General features: G+C 42.8%; 1 protein-coding gene across 3 annotated transcripts in view; it reads left to right on the plus strand.

The window, feature by feature from the left end:
* The window catches only part of LOC104363693 (S-adenosyl-L-methionine-dependent tRNA 4-demethylwyosine synthase TYW1), a 106,395-nt gene that overhangs the window by 43,029 nt on the left and 44,917 nt on the right, over positions 1–18,449 (plus strand). For all 3 annotated transcript variants that reach the window (XM_042791815.1, XM_042791816.1, XM_042791817.1), the window contains exons 11-13: positions 1,225–1,334; positions 7,455–7,632; positions 11,748–11,883. In XM_042791815.1, coding sequence (XP_042647749.1) covers positions 1,225–1,334; positions 7,455–7,632; positions 11,748–11,883 — 424 coding nt within the window. The remainder of the gene's footprint in view (positions 1–1,224; positions 1,335–7,454; positions 7,633–11,747; positions 11,884–18,449) is intronic.

The raw sequence follows: 18,449 nt of genomic DNA on the forward strand, positions 1-18,449 counted from the left end.
GATCTTGTTTTATTGTCCAGATCTATGGTAATCCAATAGTGCTATATTGAAAGACACTGCAAAATATGCTACTCTTCTATTAATAAATTATTCTGAGAGTTGCAGTAGAATTTGTAGGGGGAAAGTGGAGGAACTTTTATACCATATTTTGGGAAAAAGTAGGAGAAGATGGAGACGGAACAGGAGGTGAAGGCATGGAAGTTTGTTGTTAAAGGCTGAATTATCCCTGTTCAATACCAATCTAAGTACAACAAGGTTAGTGGGAAGTTCCTCTCACTAGAGAGGTCTGTGCCCTTGGAGAGGCGTTCTCTGGGTTGTATTTGTCCAGTTGCGAGCATGATGGCTATCACACCAGTTGCTTGTAATAGTTAATTTGCTGGTCAGGATGCACTTTTTTCCAGATGACTTACAATGGCTTTGTAACATCCTCTCATGCTAAAGAAATAGGGAATGAGGAGAAACTCATGTATTTTCCAGGTGCTTGGGTGGATTTGCCTGGACAAGCTTTTTCCATTTTTAAATAAAACTCCTTTCGGAGTAGGCAGGGACAGCTTCCTAACCCAGTGTGGCACAAGCTGTCCCTTAAATGGAAGATCAGTGTTTTTTATCAATGTGCTTGGCTCTGAAATTAAAATTTAATTTTTATTTTCTGCATTTGAGTTTAGGTAGCATTGTAGCCAGCAGATCTCAGAAGTGATGAGAAGCCCTTACTGAGTAAATCTGGGAGATTAACCAGATCCACCAGCAATGCATCTCCAGCATACTGCAGACTTCCTAGTCTCTTCATTACAGTTTGAAGTAGTCTGCCATCATCTGTCTTGTTATTAGAGTATTACACAAAGATTGGGTTAGAAACAGATTCTGTTCTCAGGGTGGCAGTTGGTACCTTCGCAATAGAACTAAAAATGGCTTAGGGCCTTCCTTTTCTACTGCTTTGCACAGATCATCATTTTAGCGTAGAAACTTTTTACCTGGGCTTCAAAATAGGTATGTTAAGTTTAATATAAACTGCAAGGTCCATTCTTCCTTCTGGGGAGACCAGAGACTAGAAGGTGAGTGGTATGAGAATAGTGTTCAAAGATGACATCTGAAAGTTGTCAGAGGCAGGATATAGCTGAGAATCTCATTGCTTTTAATATTATTAAACAATGCCAAAGTCCCCAGGGTGACAGACGTGCTTTTCTGTATGTTACAAACGACACTGAATAACTGTCTTTTTTTCAGACATCATACAAATCCAGTGGGCACAGAGTGGCGGTGGAAGATGGACCAACCTGAAATGATCTTGCAGGAGGCTATTGAGAACCATCAAAATATGATCAAGCAGTTCAAAGGTAACTTTTCCCACTTCCCCATTCATGATGCTTTTGAAAGATAACCAGCAGTAGTATATTCAAAGCATAGATGAAAACATTCTGGTCATCTGTGAAATGCTGGGAAGGAGACATGGGATTTATATCAGAAATATGGGTGAGAAGAAAATTTTGTGGCACACTTACTGTTTTCTGAGATGATCTACCTTGGTTTTGACATTAAAACGTGAGTCAGCCGTTCGGTATCTACTGCTGCCTTGAGGGAATAGAGTGGAGTTGCCTCTTGTGCATCTTGGTAGTTGTCATCTCTGTGGACACTGAGGAAAAGGATGCTTCTGCAGTGGTTAAAGCTGGTCTGGATGATAAGGGATGTTGATTCTTATGTAAAAGTGAGGGCAGGTAGAAGGTATCAACCTCTAACCTGATGGGAAATATACTGCCCAGCCTTAATCCCCTGGGAGCTTTTGTGTCAGCTCCGAAACTTCTAGATTGCATTTTTCTCTTTAGTGGCTGAGCAGTAGCATTCAGGGTATTAATATTTTCAGGAATTACTCAGTACATCTGGTAGTGACTGAAGTTGCAGTTACATAGCACCTCTGAAAAGTACTATATTTTGCTTCCCATAGGAACTCCTTGTAAGTTTGTTATTTATTCGTTATGTATCTATAGACATATATATAGATGGCTGGGGTGTCTTCTTTTTTCCCATATGCAATAAACTTGGTTACTCTGCCAAGGTCAGCTTTGTGTGCAGGGAGGGCTGGCCAGTTTAGCAGGACAGGTCTAGGATTCTGTTCTTCTTAACTGACAGCCAAGGCTGTGTGAGCAGCAGGAGTGGAATGAAGCATCCATAAAATGTGCAAGATGAGCTTTCGTCTTGGCTGTCATTTTGGGAGCCCGTTTTTTTATGTTGGCTGGGCACAGAGATAACCCAATGGATTAAAGATGTGATGGACAAAAAGCCCTTCTGTCAGCAGAGCAGAGTTGCTCCATCTCATTCACTGGAGTTACATAATAGGTGGAAAAATAACTCAGGCTAGGGCCTCGTGAGCTTCATTTTCATCAGGTGGCTGGTTTGAATCATCTTGCTCTGTCAGACCGGCAGTTCCAGGGAAGCCAGTTCTGTGGGAGCTCCTGTGCTGGACAGGATAGGGAGCAGCCAGAATAACCAGACCTTGCTGCACTCTGCCTGTTGCACACGTGTGATCCGGTGGACTGGATCACAGCTCTAAAGCTTGTCCAGGGGAAAGCAGTGAAGGTGCTGTAGTGAGCAGGATAGGGAAAAAAATGATGTTAATTTGGTAGGGGAAGCTTTCACTGGGGGAGAGGTGGTGGGGTGAGTCAGTGGAGGAGGTCGTTGGTCTCTGTAGAGCACCTTACTTCAGACTAAGCAAAGCACAGTTGTCAGTGCTCGAGGCAGGGCAGTCTGTAAGGAAGTGCAGGTCTCATTGCCCAGCTTCGGTGTTTCTTTTGCACTGCAGCCATGTGGGCAGTATGGGGAGAGTGCTGAGTGCCTGCAGCAGTGCTGCCTGGCAGGCTGGGACAGAGCTGCTGCAGGGTTTCATGGATAACTTAACTCAGCTGGTGGGGTGCAGTGCCAGCACAGCAGGAGTTTGGGTACAGGTGGTTTGTATGAGTGAAGAGCATGTAGGATGTCACACTTTGTCTGGAAGGCTGTAACAACCACAGAAGACTGTTGCAGCTATAAATGAGAGTATTCATGTTTAACATGCAAGGCACTGAGCGCTTTTCAAACTCTACTCTTTTATTCAGTCTGTTTTGGATAACCATGCTCTTAGATGAGTTGAAATGTGTCTGGACGTGTTGAAATCTATACCTCAGTAGCTTGAGGTCAGTTTGGTGGCTAGTAACAAGCAGAGTACTTTAGGGACTGATCCGAGAATGAATGTTGCACATCTCCATCAACAGATGATGGAGGTGATATTGAATTCAACCTTCAACCACTCTGAAGAAGGTGACACTAATTTAGGGAGGGTGGCAGGCACACTGAATAGCACAGCTTTACTTCATTCACCTTGAGAAACGTGATTATTGGGCCAATAAATGCATGTGAACTTAGAGAAGTAGAAGGTTCTATATGAGTGTTATAACCCCATATCAGTCCACGCTGGGAGACCCACCTGCCTTAGAATAAGGGACAACAGATGTGGGTTTCTGTGGGTTTCTCTTTAGGAGGTTCAAGTTAGACATTAAAATAAGCTTATTCAGTCAAGGTGGTGCCTAGAGAGGTGGGGGACTCTTTCGAGTCTGTAAGTAAAGCCATTATCACCCTGGTCCAGTGTTGGCAATTGTCCTCTCTGAGCAGGAGGCTGGACTAGAGACCTGCAAGAGCCCCTCCTTAACCCACTATTCTGTGACTTTGGTTGTTAAAATTGAAAGTCTTAATAACAACCCTCCTCCGTCTCAAGGGACGACTTGACTTAAATTTATATTTGCTTAGGAAGAGGCTGTGTGTTGTTTAAAGTCATGACTAAATTTGCATGCAGCTACTAATGGAGTGTGAAAACAGGAATTGCCCTCCAGCTGTGCACTACTGGTGCAGTGTGGTGGAAGTGCTGCCCCTGTATGGCAGAATTGTGTGGTGTTTGGACTAAAGAAAGGGGAAAAGCAAAAGTTATTTTGCAGATGCTTGAAAGCCTTATCTTCTTGTGAAAGCTGAGTGCAGGAATCTGTTTAAACCCAGCTTCAGACTAAGGAAATAACCCTCTCCTTCCCATACTACCCTGTGATGTCCTCTCAAAAAGGGTTGGGGAAAGAGAAACTTGGTAGTATCTAAAAATATTCCCAAAGTGTCGAGAGGCCTGTAAGGACATCCCAGTTCTCTCTTTTAGGAGCTTATTTTCCATTAAAGAAATTTGTAAATATTACCATAACTTGCATGTGCATCCTCAGCAGTTACCCTTGAACTCGAACTGTGAAAGGAGAAAAAACAAACAAACAAAAAAAATAATCACACCTCTGGACTAGAATGCTGTGCTGCAAAGTGGAAAAATAAAAGATATGTTACTTTTTCAGAGTGATAGATGGCAACATGCTTCCCGTCTTGAGAGCCTAAAAGCAAAAGGTTTATTAAGGAGAAGAAAAATCAGTAAGAAAAGCACAGTAGCTTGCTGCTACATTTTGTGAATTTTACATTGTCACTTCCCTGAGGTGCATGTGAAAATATTGTTAGAGTAGAATCAGTGAAAGCAAAGTTGAGTTGAAACACTGTGCGGTAAACTGAAGCCAGGGAGAGTTAAAAGATGTGCAGTGTCTTGCAGGATGAAAGTCCCCTGCATGCTGTGCCAGAGCTGTCCTCTGTCCAGGTTGGAAGAGCCTCAGGCAGAAAACCTGACTGTCTACTTTCAGAGAAAACTTAGCAGCACTCCACAAATAGGTTGGATTTGATTATGATTGGTTTAAAAAAAACAACCAACCAAAAAAAAAGCCAAAACCATACATACTCAAGCCCCACAAACCACCCCAAGACTGGAGCAGCGAGAGGGACTAGATTGCAGTGTTGAAGGAGGGCAGGTTGCAGCTGGGCTCTGCAGCCACAGGGACCCCGGAGGAGTTTCCAGCAGGCTGCTGTACACACCTGCGATGTTTGAACACTGACCCCCAACGTAGAGCAAACCAGACTCTTCAGGCTACTGGAGAAGAAAAGCATGGGGAAAAATGTCTTGGCTAGAAAGCCCTCAAGGCTCTTGAGTGTCTGGTAACGATGCTCAGATAACACCCAAAGCTATTTGGATAAACTGGTGCTCTTTCTAGCACTGGTACCACAGCTTTGCATTCAGGTGCACACAGACACCTCTGTGTGCCAAAGGAAATGGTGAGCTCATCTGATGCTTTATTAATTCTATGCATTGTAGGAAAAATTAGATCATCTTTGAAGGAACAGAAGAATTCTTGGGGACCCTCCTGTGCTATAGGATATCCTAGAGGATAGCCCTGTATGTAAGAGTCCCTATGCATGCTTTTAGAGATGATGGTATGACATCTTCTCTTTTATTGTTGCCATAGTTTGTACTGGTTTTGAAGACCATAGACATTAATGTCACATAATTCTCTTAAGTAACTGATGGAGAGACGTCTTAGTGATAGGGAGCTAAGGTGGGAAGGTGTAAAGTAGTTGATTTGATGGATACATTTTCTACGTAGTGGCTAGTAAATCTCTGTGCCCTTAGGAAGGACACACACGGAATGGAAACATAATTCAAAAATAGGAGAGTGGGAGTCTCTGATAATACAGCCCTGGTTCAACTCGGGGAAGAATGAGAAAAACAAAAATGCATGACCTGAACTAGGAAATCTGAAGACTACATGTGTCTCGCTGTAAGGGTGGATAAAATGGGTTCCTTGTCCCCTCAGTCACCCAGGCATTTGTGATGTGTACAGGTACTTGCAGAGAGGCACCTGAAATCAACCACCAGCATTTCTAGGGTGATGTGCCAGATGATGCTTTTCTTTCCCAAATTAAAGTGCACCAGTAGGAGAGCAGCTGGAATCAGCTTTTCGGAGGAGATATGCTGATCAGAGGAAGCTTGGCTGCATGCTATGCTGAGATCTGGGCTCGGCAGAAGCTGAAAACTGTATGCCACTGCTTCTTGCAGAGGCTTCGCAAGTTCCTACGGCTCTAAGCTCCTGCCACCTGCATTGGGTCTGCTGCACGCCCTACAAAATCTGCCCAGGCTCTGACTTTGCTGGAGTTCGTTGGCTGAAGGCACAAGGAGGGTCATCTACAGGAACAAAGGTTGAGTGCTGTAGTGGTATGGCAGCCAAAAATGCAGGAGAGTTCATGTGTTCCCCGAATACCCACTAATCCTGTTTAGTTTATCTTTGTCTAGCTTGTGATTTATATGGTCAAATGATTGCATACAAAACCTCTACCCTTCTCTGGAGTATTTATTATATGCCAGATTTGCTGTAAACTGTTTTGAGAAAGTTACTCTCAAACTTTATAAGATGTTAGAATTTTTTTCTGTCTGCTTATAAAGCTGGCATGGTAATTATTGTAGTCCAATTGAAAGATGCTGAGAGAGAAAAATTAATTGATTCCAAAAGTGACTTACAGTAGCTTTAGGAATATGAAAGTTAGTCTTTTAATCTCAGTGTGTGGTTGAGATGCTTCTTTCTTTTCAAATAAAGTTCTCATTTAGTACTGTCAAGTTTCTGCAGAAAAACCATTAGTCCTGTCACTTATTCAGGACGGAGCCTGGCTTGTTTAAAATGCACTACGCTTTGCTCTGATCGCAAACCAGCTTTTTTACATGAGGCTGAAGCAATATCCACGAACACCTCTTTTTATCTGGGCTTTGCAGCATAGCATGTAATTTTCTGTACTGCTTGAGCTCCAGCGTCTAGGCAACGAGAGGTGAGCTGATGACCTGGTTTCAAACTCAAGTCTTAGTTTTTTTTTTAAAACAGACCAACCCTCCATCTAAAACCTCAGATATTATTCAAGTACATCAAGGCGCGTCAAGGAAATGTGTAGTGACACGTTTGGAACAAAAGCTCATTTGCAGTCGGATGATTTCATATGGGGTCCTGAGCACTTGGTCAGATACTGAAGCTGAGCATTCCCTCTTCAATACGGATGGGCTGGAGGAGTATTTGCCTCTCCCCTGCCCTCCTGTGGGTATAATAAGCAGGACTCAGATTGGTTAAATCTGCAGATAGCATTTTCACCTGGACCCTACAGTTGAGCTCCTTGTGTTTTCCTCTTTCCTGCTTGGCAAAATGTGTCCAGCTCCTTTGGGGATCTGGTCTTCATGGGGCTGGGGGACCACGGGGGTCAGCAGTAGAGATGGACATAACCTGTTTTTTTTTTTTTTTTTTTTTTAAAAGATTCCTACTAGAAGCAGCATTAAACTGGCTCTTGTGTTTCTGTCTTGGCATTGGCAGGTAGCATCACTGAGGTCTTAGCTGTGGAAAGCTTGACTCAAATCACACGCTGCTCTGTGGATTCCTGCGGAGCTGGCTCAGTGGGCACTGCCTGCGGCCCGGTGTCCCCTCTGGTTCAGGAGGGCTCCAGCTAGTTTTCCTCAGTCTTCCTTTTGCCAGGGTGTATTTTAGATACAAACGCGTGATTTGGGAGGGGGTTTGGTTGGTTTAAGCCTGTCTTCCCTCTTTCTGCAGGCGTGTCAGGAGTAAAAGCGGATCGCTTTGAGGAGGCAATGACGGCGAAGCACTGCGCGCTGTCACTGGTGGGAGAGCCCATCATGTACCCAGAGATCAACCGGTTTGTGAAGCTCCTGCACCAGCACAGCATCTCTAGTTTCCTGGTTACAAATGCACAGTTCCCAGATGAGATTAGGTAAGAGTTGGACAAAATATCTCCCTACTAAAGCTTTTGAGTGCTGACCTGTGTTTTAATTCTATTTTATCGCTCATCAGGGTCAGCTCTGCATGAGCACTGACAATGAAAAAACCCCACTTGGCATCTATTTGATTTTAACCTTAATCTCCCTGTGTTCCTTCTCATCTCTTTCTTTCCCCCAGTTTGATTTTCTTTTTGATGTCTTTAAACAAAGTGTGATTACTTCTGAAAGCGAAGAGGATGTAATATAGTACCTCCCAGAGGTGTGAGGGAATAACAGTGAGCGAGCTGCGTTTTCTGCTTGGGGACATGGATAAACTGGTGTGAGCGTTTCCGACAGCTTGAGCAGGAGACCGAACTCATAAATTGCCTTTTTGGTTTGTGTGCTTCTCTTGCAGTCTGATCTTTGTTCTAACTCGGTAAGACCAGCTGTAATGGCTCAAACCAGAGATACTCATCTGCAAAAGTGGGATCAGTAATTTTTAACCTCCCTCTTAGAGGAACTGGAGCTAAATGTTCGAAACATTTTAATGAACTCTGATAAAAGAGTCTTTACAAATGCAAAGAATCCCTGTTTCTGATGGTTTTGAGCATCCAGGCTGCTTTTAATGAAATCTGAAGCAATGTAGCAAGGAAATGCAGCACATGGTGTGAGCTGCAAGGTGGTTGGGAACTCATCAGAATGGCATCAGCTAATAACACTGTGAGAGTCCAGCCCTGGAGTTACGTGAGTGTGTTAGGGGAGCGGTACGCAGGGTGGATTTGGTGTGTCGCTCAGCTTGTCATTTCAGCTCTTAGTGCTAGCACTTTCTGGTAGAGCTTCCTTTTCACTTCCTTCTCGTGGTCTGGATATGGCAGTGAGGGGGAAGGGCACGCAATTTTTGAGTGAGTAATTATACACTACAAAGGCATTCCAAATGATTGAAGAATTGTGTAATCAAGTTACTTTAAGTCATGTATTATGTGCTTGATAGACAGAAATTGCTCATTCCTAAAAATAGCATTTTAAAAAGAGAGCACACTATTTTGAAGCTGCATTTCTTAGGATCTGCTGAATGTTTTTAAAAAGAAACAAAAAAGAAAGTGATAAAATGCTAGTCTTGCTGTCTTAAAAATTGCAACTAATCTTTGGCTCATCAAAGCAAATGATTTGCTTAATTTGGTAACTGAAGTATGCACCAAGCTCGCTTTGCCATTGTCAGCAGAGGGGAGCTGCAGTCTAGAAGTTAGTCCTAAAATAGGCAGCGTGACCTCTGGCATCCAGTGTGCAAATGGGAAGCGTGGCCTGGGGTGTTCACTGGGTTTAAGAGTGGGGCCTGTTGGGTCTCCAGAATGGTGCTGCCTGTGCCTTCCTCCCTCCTCTCCTCCTCCTCTTGCATTTGAACTGCAGCTTCATCTGCCTCCAGGCACACACACGTTTTCATAAAGCAAAGGAGGTTTTATAGCACATGAGCTCGTATTGAACAGTTACCTGGCTCTTGTCCTCTTCCTCCTCTTGTTTCTGATTAGGGGCTGTGAACAAGAACCCTTGTGTATGTGTTTGCATTTATAAGCATCAATAGTAATAATGAGCGGATGCTTATTATCGCTCATAAGCAAGTGCTCATTTTTATTATATTGATGTTTCTGTTGTTTGTATCATTGACTCGGCTGTGTCCTGTCTGGCTTGTGAAACCACCTTGTGACTGGTGGCCTGAAGTCAATTTATTGCTCTTGAGTTGTGCTATGCTGCTCGGTCATGACTTCTGCCCAAGTACATATGTGATAAATGCTGTGAATATGATCTCCTGGATGCAATTTTAACTGTCTAAATTAGCTTGGAAATTGCAACCAAAAATTAAGGAGGAACGTTGGAAAATCCATCCCAGTATCACGCAACTAAATTTCCTGTTAATTATGAAAAGTAGCTGTGTTCTGGGAACACCAGTTTGTGCTCTCCTTCTCCCTGGTGCTGGCTGGACCCATGACTGCCCTTTCTCCTTGTTCCCCTTTGGCAGAGCATGCGTGGGGTCAACCTGGCTCCAGTCCCAGCCATGGCAGAGCCCTGTGGGCTGTTCTGTTTTGGAGCAATGTGGGGCAGAAACCCCTGCCTGGGATCTCCTCATTTCTCAGTTTTCTCCATTATAACAGTGAGTCTAGCTCTTGCCTGTCTTTAGGATTGAGATCCTCAGGGATTATTTTTCTCAGTTTGTTTTGAAAAACACTTGTTCCATCTTCAGTAGGACCCCTTTTAATTAGGCAAATGCAGTGTTAAGTAAAAAAATGAGTATTTTAGCTATGTTCTTTGAAAATGAATACTTCAACCCACTTATGCCTAGAACATTTGGTAATTTTTGGAGATTGTGGCTTTGGGCTGCCAGTCCAGAAAAGCTTGTTTACAAAATGGTTTTTTTAACCTAAAATGCAAAATTTGTTCTGGACCTTTTCAGTCTTCTGTCTAAATACACACAGAGAGAATATATTTAGATAGGTTGAGTGTCCATGTTAAGTGGGGTTTTCTGGACATTAAGAGCTCTGTTCAGTTTCATTCTGGGCAGTTCTTGTCACTTTGTCACCTTTGGGGAGGGCAGGGAGGTTTGGTGTATTTTTAGGTGACACTGTTTGGCAGCTGAACAATAGTTTCTAATTTCTCATCTTCTATAAAGAGCCAAATCAAGCTGGGACTATAGCCGGCTCATTAACAGACTTCACAAAAAAAGCTTGGAAAATGTTGTCCTAAAACTATTAAGAGTTAATTACACAGTGCAATTAAGATGCTGTCATTTAATCTCAGAGACACTTGGGTGGAAGATGCCATGAGGGGTAGATCATAGAATATCCGGTTGGAAGGTACCTCAGGGATCATTTGGTTTAACCTTTCTTGGGAAATGTGTGGTCTAGAGAAGATGGCCCAGCACCCTGTCCAGCTGAACCTTGAAAGTGTCCAGTGATGGGGAATCCACGGCTTCCCTGGGGAGATTATCCCAATGGTCAATTGTTCTCATTGTGAAAAATGTTCCTCTTGTGTCCAGCTGAAATCTCCCCGGGCTAACTTGTACCTGTGACCTCTCATCTTTTCCATGTGACCCCTCGTAAAAAGGGAGTCTCCATCCTCTCTGTAGCCGCCCTTTAAATACTGGAACATGGTAACAAGGTCTCCTCTAACCCTTCTCTTCTCAAGGCTGAACAAACCCATTTCACTCACTGGCTTTATCAGTTTTGTCTGTGACAAGGGAGCTCGTTTTAGGTTGTTCCTCTTAATGCCCTGCATTATCCCTTTGCTAATGGACTGCAGTGTTGCTGCTTCTCCTTTATACCTTGGGGTTTACGGAAGAGATTAGTTTCAACCCAGGCTCTTCACATAGCAGAGGTTTAATCTTTTTTAGAAGTTACTGCTGTTGGGCTCACAGATGCTGTGCTCACTGGCATTGTGTGACCAGAAAGACTATACTGCAGGATTTATATGAAATGAGAGCCTTGGAAGTGGAAGGAGAGCACATTGGGGGATTGTGCTTGGTTTTATTTTTCTAAACAGCTTTGACTTCCCTTCAAAAAACTATTTGATGATGCCAGCTGCAGGTTGGGCAAGTTCAATCTGTCCAGCAATATAAACTGGCTGAATTATGGCTGTATTTCTACTGAATGGAGTTATTTTTCCATGGCCCAGGGCAAATAAAACCTGGGGAAGGGGCTGAGCTTCATGGTTTTAACCATGGTGGCTGTGGTGAGAAGCAGAGCGTTTCAGTGCCTCGCATGGACCCCTGGCAGCCTGCTTTGGGAAGGCTTTCTGAATGTGTTACAGCTATACTGGAGTGAAATATGTTCCAGTTCAGTGAGAAAAAGATAATTAGAATGTCAGCCAAGGCCTCTGTGTGTGACATTCTTAGCTTTGGGGCGTATTATTTGTTGAAAGTACATTTTAATGTCTTGCTATTAAGATGATGGTCACTTGGCAGAGATGAACCACTGGACTTTGATAGTTTTCCCTGTAAATACTGTATAGTTTCTGTCTACTGGACCTGCAGAGCAGCTTGTTTGGAAACACTGTATTTTATATATGGTTTGGTAGGAAGACACGAATTCAGTTAGCAGTAATGTCTGAAAGCAACAATTCCCTTCTTTTTATTTCCAAGGAACCTTGAGCCAGTAACACAGCTGTATGTCAGTGTGGATGCCAGCACCAAAGAGAGCCTGAAGAGAATTGATCGACCCCTTTTCAAGGATTTCTGGCAGAGGTTTCTGGACAGTTTAAAGGCCTTATCTGAAAAGGTACCCAGTTAAGAATGTATTTTTAAATATCTTTTTCTTCCTTCTATACATTGCTTGCTCAGGACGAAAGTAGAAGACTTGAGAGGCTTAGGATGGAGAGTGAAATGGGTTCTAGATGTGTTGGAGCATATTTATATGTTTTGTACATTAAGGTGTATGAAGTCCAGCAAGTTTGATCAGTTTTCCAGGTGGGGAGAAATTTAATGACAGAAGGAGAGCAGAATGTGTGTCAAATGAGACAGGGAACTGCTCTGAATACAAGATGCTATGAGGGATGAAGAGATTATAAAACAATAGAAGATTTCTTAATGAGGCCTTTACCCTGAAAGCAAGCTGCTGAAGGAAAACTGGCAATTCAGGGAAGCCTAGGAAGAGTGATAAATTCCCATGGGTCACATAGTAATGGTTCTCAAAGGTTCCCTTGAAATTGCAGTATATAAAACATTAAAATGTGCGTGCTGGTGTTTCTAGCTCTAGTTGCCCTCCTGCTCTATAGAAATCTGCTTACTTCTAGAAGATTTACCCAAAACAGTAGATCTGAGCATAATAGCAAGGGTGACCCGTCACGCTGTCAGCGGTTTGTAGTAGTTTGTGTCCATCTGAGACATCTAAGCAGTGACCTGAAGGCCCATGGGATCATGTCTGCCGCTGTCAGCTCAGAACTTAGTCAACTGTGTAACAGTTTTTGTAGTAATTAATGAAGCACTTGTGGTCCCAGCATCACATGAATTAACAATAGTGCTTCATGAGCATGTCTTCCCTCTCTTATTTACTGATACTGTGCTCTGGAAGCAAGTGCTTCTGTTTACCTATTTGGCAGAAGTTGACACGTTACCTGCTGAGATGAACAGACAAGAGAGACCTTTTCATTTGAATAATGAGTTTTTCAGCCTTCTGAGATGTCAGTGTTGGACCATTTTCTGCCAAATGTACTTGCATTAGTAGATCTGGGAGACTCGGTGTAATTGAGTGGCACTTTCTTCTGCAAAGGCACGTGAGTAGCTTGATCAAGCTGTTTGAGTGCAAGTGTGTCGGCTGATCTCGTTAAGCAAAATCTCAGGCCAAACTCTGAGCTAACTGAAATCAGGTACAAACTTACTAAGTTCTCTGTGTGAGTAGAGGAGGCTGTGGAAAGAAGGGGAGGTAAAATATTGAAGGCAAAAATATTGAAAGCATCTTTTGGGAATTTGATTTCGCCCTGTCTCTCCTGACCCTGGATAGATATGGTTCATTCATTACTGTGTGTTTTAAGATATTTTTCCTTGCAAAGAATTGAAGGTGAATATATTGGCAAGTCTGTCCGTGCAGCTAAAAATACTCTGGTCAAGGTGAAGAGGAAAGGAAAAAGAAGCTCAACTAGCAGGTGCATTTTCTCCTCAAAGCAACTGCACTTTGAAGGGTCCTTGAAACACTGATAACACAAGAGCCAATTAATAGTTGCTTCAGTTGGTAATACACTATGCTGCCAGCCCCTGGTCAGCTGCATATTGCATCATCACACATGAGGGACAGCAAGAAGTCTTGGGGAAGTTGCTGTTTGTTATGTTTTTCTCTTAATATTATACATGGCTTTGGTACCCAGAAATTACCTTGAACCACTTCTGGGCAGAAGCACCTTCCTGTTTTCCTTCTGAGCTTGTTGCTTGGTGTTAATGTGTGATGTTAAGTACTGTTCTGTAGGACTGTGATGAAAGGTGGTGAAAGCTAATGCATCTGCTGATTCTTGAGAAATACAGTTCCTATTTCAGAATAGGTAGGGAAGTGCTGATGCACTGTGTTGGGAAAGTGATGCTAATGTATCTGGAAACAAAATACAAGTTCCATATTTTCACACTGCCTCACAAACCATCCAGGCTTATTCAATTCTCCTGCGACTGAGACAAGCTGGCATTGCAGCTGATATGAGTCACTGCTAATAAGATTCATGGATAAGTTTGATCTATGCACATTTAAAAAATAAAAATGGGCAAAGAGTTTTCAAAAACATAAGTTGTACCTTCCTCTGCTTGCCATCGTGTTGCTTGGCAAGTGCTGTCCTGCATGGTTACCCTGTTCTGGCTGTCCCCGGGGCTCTGTGCTCGGTGCTGCAGAGATGGGTAGTTAGAGACAGGTCCTGCTGCAAAACATTGATAATCCAAGCAGATGAGTAGGAGGAAAGGAAGAGGAGAGGACACAGTCCTAAGTGAGGAAGGTGTGAGGGTGTCCTCCTTGGCTATTGTCTTTCCTGCCACCAAAAACCAGGCTGGTTCTTGTTAAAAGTAGAAATGGAAGGGCCTGGGCAAAGAGGTGGGTTTAAAATCCATTGCCTTATTGAAGCAGTTACACTGATAAGGGATTTAATGATTTTAACTGAACTTCTGCACAAAGTTCTGGAGCCCTTAAAGGAGTGAATTTAGTGACTTGTTCCCAGTATGAGTTGACAGCATTATGCAACATGTTGGTGATTAGTTGCTACAGCATTTTCAAAGGAAGTTCAGGAATAAAAGATAAAAATCTTCTGTGATGTTTCTTTCTGCAGTAAACAGCAAGAAACCCCCTCTTTGTCCACTACTATTTGGAGCAAGTTTTATCCTTTCTAGAGTGATTCTCACTGAGATGATCTTTGTGTTAAATTTTCTATGCTGAGAAAAGTTTTTTTGAGAGAAGAGTTTGTTAAACAGCAGGTAGACTCCCAGAAGACTCCATTTGTTTCTCGTCATGTGTCTTCTGCCCTCCAAATTAAATTGAGAGGAAAAAGATGTTAACATGTGCAATTTAGAATGTGCCCTTTCCAAACGTCACATTTCTTAGTCTTGTCCTCTGACAGCCTTGAGTTTGAGAACGATTGAGGTGACTTGACTTGATAGACAAGTGCTTGGAGGAAGCACTAAGGATGTGAATCCTAATTCTCATTGTAAGGATGAGAAATCTCTGTTCAGTGGTTGAAAGGCATTTCCTCCAGCCATTGCTGCTTCATAATGCTGTATCCAAATGAGAAATGAGGTCCAAAGTAATGATGAGGGTCCTGAAACTCAGGAGAGAAGAGATAGATTTTTCCATACCTTGAAGTTTTATGATGAAATTGATGCTTTTTTTTTTTTCAAAACCACGATTAACCAAACATGCTGTCTGAGCAAGAAAATAAGGAACCAATGTTCTGTGAGTTCTCATTCACCAGCAGTCAGACTTGTGATGCATTTCTGACTTGACTTTGTGCTCTGTTTCCTTCAGTGTTACTAGACCTGTAGGTTGAAGCTTTGAAAACTGTTGTTGTTGTCCATAAATCACCCAGTGTTTTCCCAAGTGATAGGGATGTTGCCTGAGACACATGGGAATCCCCCACTGCGGTACTGATAAATGAAGTGGGGATGCAGTGGCCCGGTATGGCAGAAGTGCTTGCAGATCTCTACCCAAGCACTTTGAAAATAGTTGTAGAAAAAGACGGTGATGGACATACCAGCAGCACGTACCCCATTTGTGGTTCAACAGTACGCTGCAACATCTCTGTTCAGACAGTAAGACAACTCTTGCAGCAAGTGGCTGCTGGTCCGTGGATGTTCGTGGGCTTGATGAGCACTGGGAAAAAGGGCCCTGGTGTTGCTCATGTGCTCAGAGGAGCACTCTCCCAACCCTGACGTGGTGTCACCTCTTCTGTCTATCTTGACTTAATCATGATGAATCCTGTTCAGTCTGCTTGATACACTGTACCTTAGCACTTGCTGTGCTGCCAGACACCGAGTAGGTATTGCTGAACTGCTTTAACTTTGAGAGGACAGGTGCCAATGTTCTCTTAAACAGATTGGAGCCATGCACAAAGCAAACGGGGGAAAAACCCTTTAGGTTAATAGATGTTATGGCACTGCAGGAACTGATGATGAAGCAGAACCTTATCCTTCCTGTCCTTCCAGGAGGGTCACAACAAGCAAAAGAAACAATTTATTTCTGGAGTTCAGTTAGACTTATGCCTTTAGACGTCATGTGCAACTCTTGCTTTAGATCTTGGGTAAAACCTTGCCCTCAATCTTTTTCTACTTCAAGGGAATTAAGATTTTCAGAGACACAGGGTCATGGCTCTCTGGGCAAGGTGTAGCAAATGTCTGGTTGTTTTTTTTCTTTTTCGTTATTAAAAAAGGATCAAAAAGGGAAATTCTTAGCTCTGCTTGTCCTAGGATATCACAAATTTGACAGTGCATGGATTTAGCGCCTATGGGTATGTACTCCTTGCTGAAAGGTGCTAGAGATGGTCTGTCCAGAGAAAGACAGGAAATATTAAAATGCCTTTTATTACCATCTTCCAGGTCTGCATTTGCATGCTGCTTACAGGTAGTTCCTTTTACTTTTCTGGATGATGAAGATGCCAGCTTGCATATTTAAACATTTTCAGGCTTGCATCTGGTGCTGTTTACTTTAGTCTTTATTTTTTTTTTTTTCCAGTGTGATCCTTTCTTCAAAGTTACCATTGGCTTCTATGTGATTACAAATGTAGTGTAAATACATTGAGTTACATCTTAAGCACGTTTTAGTGCTTATTATATAATATATGACAGTAACAATTGCTTTTATGAAAAGAGCACATTTGATTTGCATGGAGATTATTTATGTGGTTATTGGGGGAGGGGAGCTGGTTTGTAGAGCCTAGTCTGATGTTTCTGAGCTAAGTGACTTTTTTAAGGAGAATTTAAATGTAAAATTTGCAACAGATGTTAGAATCAGTAATCAATTTTGCCACTATAAATTTAGAAGAATTTGACTCTTCTGCACAGTAAATGTTCTCCACCAGCTGTGTTCTTGTTTTAATGGTTTTGCTAATGAGACTTCTGGTATAAGCCTTTTGAAATGCAATATGATGAGTGTTACAAAGGTATGATGTTTAATACTAAGTTATTGTCTCTGAAATACATTATCTCCTTTCAGTTTAGGTTACAGCAAACAGCAATCTAAATGAGGCTTCAGCAAGATTCTTGGCTGCAGAGGGAGTGAAATCTGATTTCTTCTGTCTGTTCCAGTACCTCTTGGTTAGCTTGCAGGCAAGAAAAGGGGGAAAAATGTTCATAAACACACTACACAATCAAAATTATATGTTATTCCAGGCTGCTGGTTGTTACTGTGCGTCTTATGAAGGACAGGATAGTGAGGCTGGAGCGGAAGGCAAGGTGTCTCTGCCCACCCAGTGAGCCCGAGGCAGAGGTGGGGGTAAAATCCATGTTGTCTTAGTCTTTGTCCAATGCTTTGTCCATTATTCCTCATGAGTCCTCTTCTCATTATTGCCTGGTGCTTTGGGGTAGCCAGGCCTGTGGGCTATTTGTTTGCTGCTTCTTCTTGCCAGGGGAGCAGTTACGGCTGCAGAGAGGCTGCCCAGCTGCCACCCTCGTTGTTGGTAGAAGACACTTCTCCCCCTTTCCGTGACTTTTGAAAATGGGCTCTGACCTGTGAAGTGTAAATGGAAGAAACAGAGGGCCCTCCTCCTCTTCCAAGTTCACTCTTCTCTTGCACTCCGGCTTGTCTAGCTTTTCTGCTGCTTTAGCAAATGCTTCTTAAATGTTTTCTTACCCTTTATTAAACATGATCTTTCTTTTGCCTTGAGCTCTTCCTAGAGGCTGTGTAAGAGATGCCAGACTTGACTTTTAGAGAACTTGGTTCAAACCAGTCTCTATTCCCCCTTCCAGCCCATCTGTTATGTATTAACTCAATCACTATCAAAGGGCTGCTCTGTTCCTTGGGGCTTGGCTCTGGGAGCCAGAACTCCCAACTACCCCAACAGGCTCCATAGTCTTGGGGATGTCTTCTCACATTTTCATTCTCTAGTTGTGAAATTGAGCAGTAGTCTTCGTGTAAAAGCACCCGAGAAGACAGCATGTGTGTGTTTTTATGTGAACTCTTAAAAGGGAAAGAGCGAGCCTAAAATTCTGCTTGTGGCAACTAGGCAAAGGAAACTTGTATCTGCACTTTATTTTAGAACATGTTTTTATTTAAGCCTATAAAGTTTAAGTAACTGGGCCAAATGCCATAGATTGGGTTTGTGCAGAGCATTGCATAATATTCTGTTCTGCTAAATGCATTAGCTGTTGAATTTCTGTACTCACTGAACGATTATCAATGGCTCCAGCATGATGATTCAGATAAGAAGCATTTATTGAGTTCATTGAATACATTTATTTGACATTTCAGAAGAGATGAGTTGACAAAGCACCTGCAAGAGTGATCTATTTTCTCATTTCAGATGGTGATTGTATAATTGAGGTGAAAACACTGCAAACAAGAAAATAGATTTTATGGGAATGTGGTAATGGGTGTGCTGGTGCTCCTCTGAAGCAGAGGGAACATACTCATGGACTTGTGCAAGGCAAAAAAATCAGGAAGACTTATTGCTTTGGAGGGGATGAGAAATCCTCTTGGAAGGGGTTAGCTATGATGGACTGAGTGGTGCAGGTGTGTTAGGATGAGAGAGGCTGGGCTGCTGGATCCAGGCTTTCAGAATTAGCTGGAGTGACACATAGACTTGGTGTCCCAGGGCTCTTTGATGCCACATGTCATCTGGTGGGGTGGGCTCTGGGAGGGCTCTCTCCTGCTTCAGGGAGAAATTGGTG

Source organism: Tyto alba, unplaced genomic scaffold, assembly GCF_018691265.1.
Source record: "Tyto alba isolate M040663 unplaced genomic scaffold, T.alba_DEE_v4.0 Super-Scaffold_19, whole genome shotgun sequence".
NCBI classification, from domain to species: Eukaryota; Metazoa; Chordata; class Aves; order Strigiformes; family Tytonidae; genus Tyto; species Tyto alba.